We start from the raw sequence: 7,189 nt of genomic DNA, 5'->3' as shown, positions 1-7,189 counted from the left end.
CATTTTGTATCAAGAAAGTTACTACTTCCTTGAATGATGATTCTTCACTAACTTCAAGGTCATCGTGTATTTGTGATTATATATTTGTTGAATACAATAAAAAATTACTCCCCTTTTCTTTATACAGAAACAAGGATTGGTCATAAAGTTGTCTACTACAAGTGTTTGAGTTTCTGCTATGGCTATGTAACTGTCCTCTGCACCAGTAATACATAAATGCGACATGCTCTTTTTTCCTAAAGATGCCCACAATTGAGAAGAAACTAAAATGAGAGTTTCATATAGACAAATAGATAATGATTTAGATGTAATGGATATAATACTGAATCTGGGTTAAAAGACTTGGAGAAAAGGATAGTAATAGTCTTGTATTCCTCTGTACTTGTGTCCAAAAGAAGCCTTAATGACTTTTTAGAGTTACTTTTAAAGTCTTTATATGACTTGAGACACTACTATTAATCTTCAGTGTGTTTAGAGCTTCTTAAAAATAAAATGGTACGATTCATTTTTATTCAGTTCTGTTTCTAAGGTTTTTGTGTCACATATCCATACCCAGTGGTTTTCTCTGTATTTCCTGTACTCTCACTTAAGAAGTTAGTTTGGGATTAAGTAAGAGGCAGTGAGCTAAATATCACTAAATTATTTACTTGTCTTTTTCACATGTTTTTCTTTTTTAAATTTATTAGTTTCAAGTATACAGTACATTGGTTAAACATTTATATAGTTTATAAAACGATCTCCCGTGATTGCTCTTTCTCGCCTCTGGCTCTACATCTAGCCATTACATTACTACTAACTGCATTCCCTATGCTGTGCTCTCCATCCCCGTGACCATCTATCAACTACTAATTTGTACTTTAACCCTTTGCCCCTTTCTCCAAGCCCTCTTGACCCCCTACCCCCTGGCCGTCACTAGATTGTCCTCTATATTTTAGTACGTTTTTGATTAGTGTATTCTTTTTGTTTTTTAGATTCCACATATAAGTGAAATCATATGGTATTTATCTTTGTCTGACTTATTTCACTCAGCATGATAACCTTTAGGTCCATGCATATTGTTGTGAATGGTAGGATTTCATTTTTTTTAACAGCTGAGTAATATTTCATTGTATATATGAACCATAACTTCGTTATCCAGTCATCTGTTGATGGGCATTTAGGTTGCTTCCATATCTTGGCTATTGCAAATTGTGCTTGCCATGAACATAGGGGTGCATAGATCTTTACGAATTATTGTTTTGATTTTCTTTGAATAAATACTCAAGTTCAATTGCTGGGTCAAAAGGTATAGCCATTTTTAATTTTTTAAGAAACCTCCAGACTGTTTTCCATAGTGGCCGTACAAATTTGCAATCCCACCAACAGTGTTTGAGGATTCCCTTTTCTCCACATCCTTGCCAACACTTAGGGTTTTTTTGTTTGTTTGTTTGTTTTAAGGTTTCAGGGAATGGGACTGTGATAACCTAATCTGTGTTAGAAAGGCTCTTATCTCAGTGTTTGTATATAACTTTGAGAAATTCTTATATCCTATTGAATTTGATTCTCCTGACTTTGAAAAGTGGGTTGGCTAGATGGATGTCCAACTTACAGATAGAAATAGTAAGACCCAGAGAATTAAATGAATTGTGACATTGCAGAGCCAGCACTAAGCTGATGTTTAACCTGGGATTGACTTTTCGTTACGGGTTATTACATGTGTTATTCCTACTGAAGATGATTTTTTATAATACTAACTAGACGCCTTTAAATACAGCTGAAGGGAATAGATGAGACAAGGGGCAACAAAAGAGATAATTTCATTATATGAGTTGAAGGAGAGTAGTGGTAATAAAACAGCTATCATTCATTGAGCATTGCGCTTTTCTGTATTATCCCATTTGTTCCCTACAGCAATACTATCAGATGAGTACTATTTTTCTCTTGTGTTATGGGTGCAGAAATTGGGTTCCAAATAGTTTAAGTAAATTAGCCCAAGATCACATAGCCGGTAAGTGGCTAACCTGAGATAGGAATTCGAGCAGTCTTGACTCCAAAGTGTACTTTATAGCAGTGGTAGGCTGCTTTCTCTGTATAGCAGTATGAGATTTATGTCATTAAACTAATCTTCAAATCTGAAGGGAAAGTGTATACAGTTGACCCTTGAGCAACACAGGTTTGAACTGTATAAGTCTACTTAGCAATGTCTTTTTTTTCCAATAAGTACTGTAAATGTTTTTTCCTTATGTTTTTTTAACTTTTTTTCTAGCTTTATTGTGTAAGAATACAGTGTAAAATACATATGACACACAAAATATGTATTAATAGACTGTTTATGATATCGGTAAGGCTTCTGGTAAAGGCTTTTTTACCCTTCGTATTTATTTCTTAACAACTAAAAATTCTTTATTATGGCACATAACATATTTGCCAGAGTAGCTTACATGGAAAGTATGAAGCACTACGTGATTGTGATTTTAGTATTAGCTATTAGTAGTTGAATTTGGGAGTAGCCAAAAGTTAATTTTTTGCATTCATTCATAGATTCATAAGGTAAGTTAGTGGTGAAGAAGATAGTTTTTAAACACTATACTTAATAAGCTCTGTAGAGTGTGCTACTTTTCTTGTGGGATTTGACTTTAGCACATTTAAAAGTAACCAAGTAAAAATAGAGGAATCAAATTTTAAATAATTAATTTGCACCTGCAGGTTTGCAGCAAGAATGGTTTTTAACACAACAGCCAATTTTAAGAGTTAATATTTATACAAAAGATAAGTTAGGTTGTATGATTTCTTTCCTGCAGGAAAACTTCAGGAAACACTTAGGAAAAAAAGAAGCTTTGAAGTATCTACATGAAGGTGTTTACTTTTGTTTTCATATCCTAATAAAATCGGGCTAATTTAGTTTATATTTTGTACCACTAATGTGCTGTAGCATTGATAAGATTGCTTTTATTACTTACTGTATCTTTTAATTTTAAAAATACCTAGAGTGATAAATGAAGCATGCTTGTTTTTATCTAACATTAGAAACTCCAAACTGAGATGCTAAGAATGATTGTGCGGTGCTCCCTAGTTTTTATAGGTTACTTTTCTTCACACTGGTGATTCTTCTCAGATGATCTTGATAATTTAACTTTTATTATTGGAAGTATAGAAATATACATAAAAGTTGTTTAAATAATATATAGGTATACATATGTATATGTGTATCTACAGACAGGAATGGTTGGCCACTTTTGGATAACGTATATCAAATAGTACATCAGAATTATTTTTTGTTTTTAGAAGATGCCAAATTGTCCATAAAATTCAAAGGTGTAATATTTATGTCTCACATATACATTTTTTACCCTTCGTATTTATTTCTTAACAACTAAAAATTCTTTATTATGGCACATAACATATTTGCCAAAGTAGCTTACATGGAAAGTATGAAGCACTACGTGATTGTGATTTTATAGTGTCCTTCACATTAAGCTTATATGAACTACCACTTTGTAATTTCAAGAATGATCTGGCTTATAGAATTTGTTGCATTATTGTAGCAACTGTGTTAAAATTTTCTCTAGCTATTTTGAAACAGTATCTCATTTCTTCGAACTTACAGTGTCATCAGTGGTGGGATACTCCATTGTATTATGTGCCCTAAGAAGGCTAAAATGAGAAGTCTGAAATACTCTACAAATAGAGCTGATACACCAGAGCGCTATTTATTCCGTACATGTAAAGCAAGAAATAAACCTACCATGCAAAAAAGGATAGCAAAGTAGCTTGAATGTCTATAAACTTTGGTTATTCAACAGAGGAAGGAAAAATCACTTCTGAGGATTTGAACCAGAAGCCACTTCTCATAAACTTGCATCCAGGATTTCCATGATCAGTGTGATATTAAAACAAAAATAATAACGTAGAAAAATTTAATGGTCTCAGATTGATGGTAGTGCCAAGTGACTGGCTTACTAAGTCAACACAAATCCTCTGAAAGAAATCAGTTTCAGTCAGACACGGGTTGAAACATGCATCTCTATATTATGTTTATTGTAGAATTAATGAAAAATAGAAATTGTATTATTTCCACAAAGTAGATTCTTCAAACTTTGGGAAACAAGCTTTTCTATGATGCTCAAGCCTCAGAAGAGCTGTTAATTTGTCAAATTCTTGAAGTAAATTTTCATAAAAAACAGTATCTTGCATATTTATGCTTTTCTTTGGTTTCATTTGAATAACATCACTGTTTTGCTTTTAAATTATATTAATGACCTATTAATTTTAGAATATTCAGTTGTTAAGAATCTTGCCAGTGTTTGTCAGGTTGAACAAGTTTAAGTAGTTGCCACTCAGAATTTAGAGATACTGAGCGAGAACCCAGTGCCATGAGTTCAAGTCTAAAGGCAGATTGAGATGTTTTAAAATTTGAGGTGTGGGAAGAACAATTGAGAATTCTGTCAAACTTTGTCCTTTAATGATTTTCAAATATTGTCTGCTGTGTCATTGGCATGGTCTCGTAAACTTTTGTTATATGTAAGCTTTTTTGTGCTTTGCTTTTTAAACAATTTGATCGCTGTATATCTTAAGAAATCAGTATTTCATTTTGAAATTACATTCATTTGTCCTGCTACTGTTTGGAAATGGTCTGTTTCATGATAGAATTTTTATCCCACTTAATACTTTTAATTCTTATGAGAATATACTTTGATTGTTTTTTCTCTTAAGTTTTCAAACTTCAATTTCTCAATTTAGCTTAGAATTGTAGTTTTGGGGTGTGTCGCTAGCTTTTGATTTTATAAATAGGCCATTTTAAATAGCAGGCTATTTCTCTCTTGTCCACCATACTTCTCCCCCATAATCAGTTACTTAGTTCTTAAAGAATTCAGACCTATTTTGCTATTACCCTAAAGCAAAATTAATTGTGAGGGTATGTCTGTTGGGGATGGGGAAGAGAGGGAACAAGCAAAGTTCTCATTTGACCACCCTAATTTTTTCCTTTAATGTGTAAATTCTATAATTCTGTTAGCTGGTGGTGGAGGCTTCTCAGTTCTTCGTTTTTCAAATTCTGTATCTTTGTTTTTTTAACTATTATTTGACCATGGATTCCAAGTTTTAGTCACATGTTTTCTGTCAAGTTCTTTTTTAGTGTTATTTAAACAGTTTATTGAATGTTTTGAGGAACAGAAAAAATCCTTTTTCTTTAATCCTTTAATGCTATTTGGTTTTAATGGTACTTTAGCCTAGTTTGTTTCATGACTTTCAGTAATAAAATTCAGTGTGTCTATTCTCCTCTACCTTTAGTAAACTTTATATGTTGCTATTGGCCAATATGCTTATTTCTTTTTTAGTTCCTAATTATTAGATCATTTATTTAACTTGAAACTGTTGAATAAGTGATCATCTATTTTAGTACCTATAATTATTGTATATAATTTTTACCTCCATGTGTATAGATTTGTTCATATTAAAATATACTGTGAAATTATACTAGTATAGATGAGCATAGGGTTAGAATCCTTCAGAAATTTATATTCATCGTCATGAAATTTGTTCATACTTAGGGACAATTCATAGATTTGGATGGCAGTCACTGGTAGACTAAAATTCAAAACTAATATTTTTTTTCTTAAGATATTCATGTATGTGCTTTATTAAGTTTTTCTTTACCAGAGAAGGCATAGATGATTTTTGTTTGAGAAGTTTGTTTTTATGTACTTTTTAAAAATCACTGAAATTTCAAGCACCTTTGATGTAGAATTTTTAGGACCCGATTGCTATACAGTTTATTTAATTTAGATATTAAAATCAAAGGCGAGAAATAATGAGGGAAAATTTCTTGCTCCAAAAAAGCGAGAAAAACATGAGGGTTTAGCTAAAATTAAAAAGAAATTAATATTCTTAAATTTAGATTACTAATAATATAATGGTCTAAACTTTTGAATTGTTAAAGTAATTTTGACTGAGCAAATAATTTGACATAAGTATTAAAATAGACTATAGATAAAGTACTTCATTCATTCAACAAGCACTTACTAAGCATACTATCCATATAGTAGAGTCCTCACTGGGTTTTAATCTTAAGTTGTACATACTAGCTTTAATAACCAGATTCTTCGAGTCATGTTAAGTGCTTTGGTCTTATATAGTAACTTTTTTTTTTACTTTTGTTCTAGATGCCTGGAATGATGTCTTCGGTAATGCCTGGAATGATGATGTCTCATATGTCTCAAGCTTCCATGCAGCCTGCCTTACCGGTAATCTTGTGAAAATAGCTTATTTTCTGTGATGTTTTGATTACTTTTGTATATGAAGTAATATATGTGTCATTTATAGGCAATCATGTTATCTTTTTAAGTGCCTCTGGAATACTATAATATAAGATGAGAACTACAGTGGACTCTTATTTTTAGTTTCTTGAATGATAGGCATTTAAATTTTTTCCTATATTTATAATATGTGAACATCTTTATTAAAATAATTATACATTAAACAAGACTAGAATATTAAAAAGCATAATTTGTCTTCCAGAGCATTTTATTAGTCTGCTAGCATTCTAATGTTAAAGAGTAGACATTTGTTTTAATGAATGTTAATTAAAAACTGATATAATGTGATTTAATACAAGATCCTAGATTTAGAAATCAGAAGGTTGCATTTGAAATCCATTATTTTTGAGACTTCAACTGTGGCATGTTACTTAGAAAATCCTTGAATTAACCTTATCACCCTTATTGGGTAGTATAGCAATATATAAATCATGATATTCAAATTTGTACAACTCTATAGCCTAGCAAGTGTAATGGACAACGTGGCTTACTCCACTGGGGTGGTAAGTTTGCAGTGTCTTATCCAGAATCCCTGGGACCAAATATATTTCAAGTCTTTTTTAATATTGTAAAGTAATACATTACATATATATTATGTAAAAATTTCCCATGGTGTCTTAGGCAGTGCCTTATAATTTCTAGCCCAGTATTTCTATAGCAAAATTTGTGGCTATTCCCTCTGAAGTGAGATAAATGAAGACTAAAGAGGTTGTGTCATTCAGGGCAGGTTTTGCAACTATAATGAGTTTTGGTGCCAAATGTGAAAAAACTTGTTTTTCAGAGCTCTTTGAATTTCAGAATTGTGGGTAAAAGGTTGTGTATATGTATATATAATTGATCATCACATAAATACAAGAATTTAAAGTACTTATAGCCCCTTTTTACTGATTTTTTTT

General features: G+C 31.5%; 1 protein-coding gene across 3 annotated transcripts in view; it reads left to right on the top strand.

Annotated features, from left to right (window-relative positions):
• The window catches only part of LOC120597163 (pre-mRNA-processing factor 40 homolog A-like), a 15,147-nt gene extending 8,750 nt beyond the window's left edge, over positions 1–6,397 (top strand). For 2 of the 3 annotated variants that reach the window (XM_039855901.1, XM_039855903.1), the window contains exon 4: positions 6,141–6,267. In XM_039855901.1, the coding sequence (XP_039711835.1) occupies positions 6,141–6,233 (93 nt within the window). In that variant the 3' untranslated portion in view covers positions 6,234–6,267. Of the gene's footprint in view, positions 1–6,140 lie in introns of all 3 variants that reach the window. The other variant, XM_039855900.1, reaches the window with a different exon arrangement.
• Positions 6,398–7,189: the final 792 nt, after the last annotated feature.

Source organism: Pteropus medius, unplaced genomic scaffold (assembly GCF_902729225.1).
Source record: "Pteropus medius unplaced genomic scaffold, Ma_sr-lr_union100, whole genome shotgun sequence".
NCBI classification, from domain to species: Eukaryota; Metazoa; Chordata; class Mammalia; order Chiroptera; family Pteropodidae; genus Pteropus; species Pteropus medius.
This window is presented reverse-complemented; position numbering and strand designations above follow the sequence as displayed.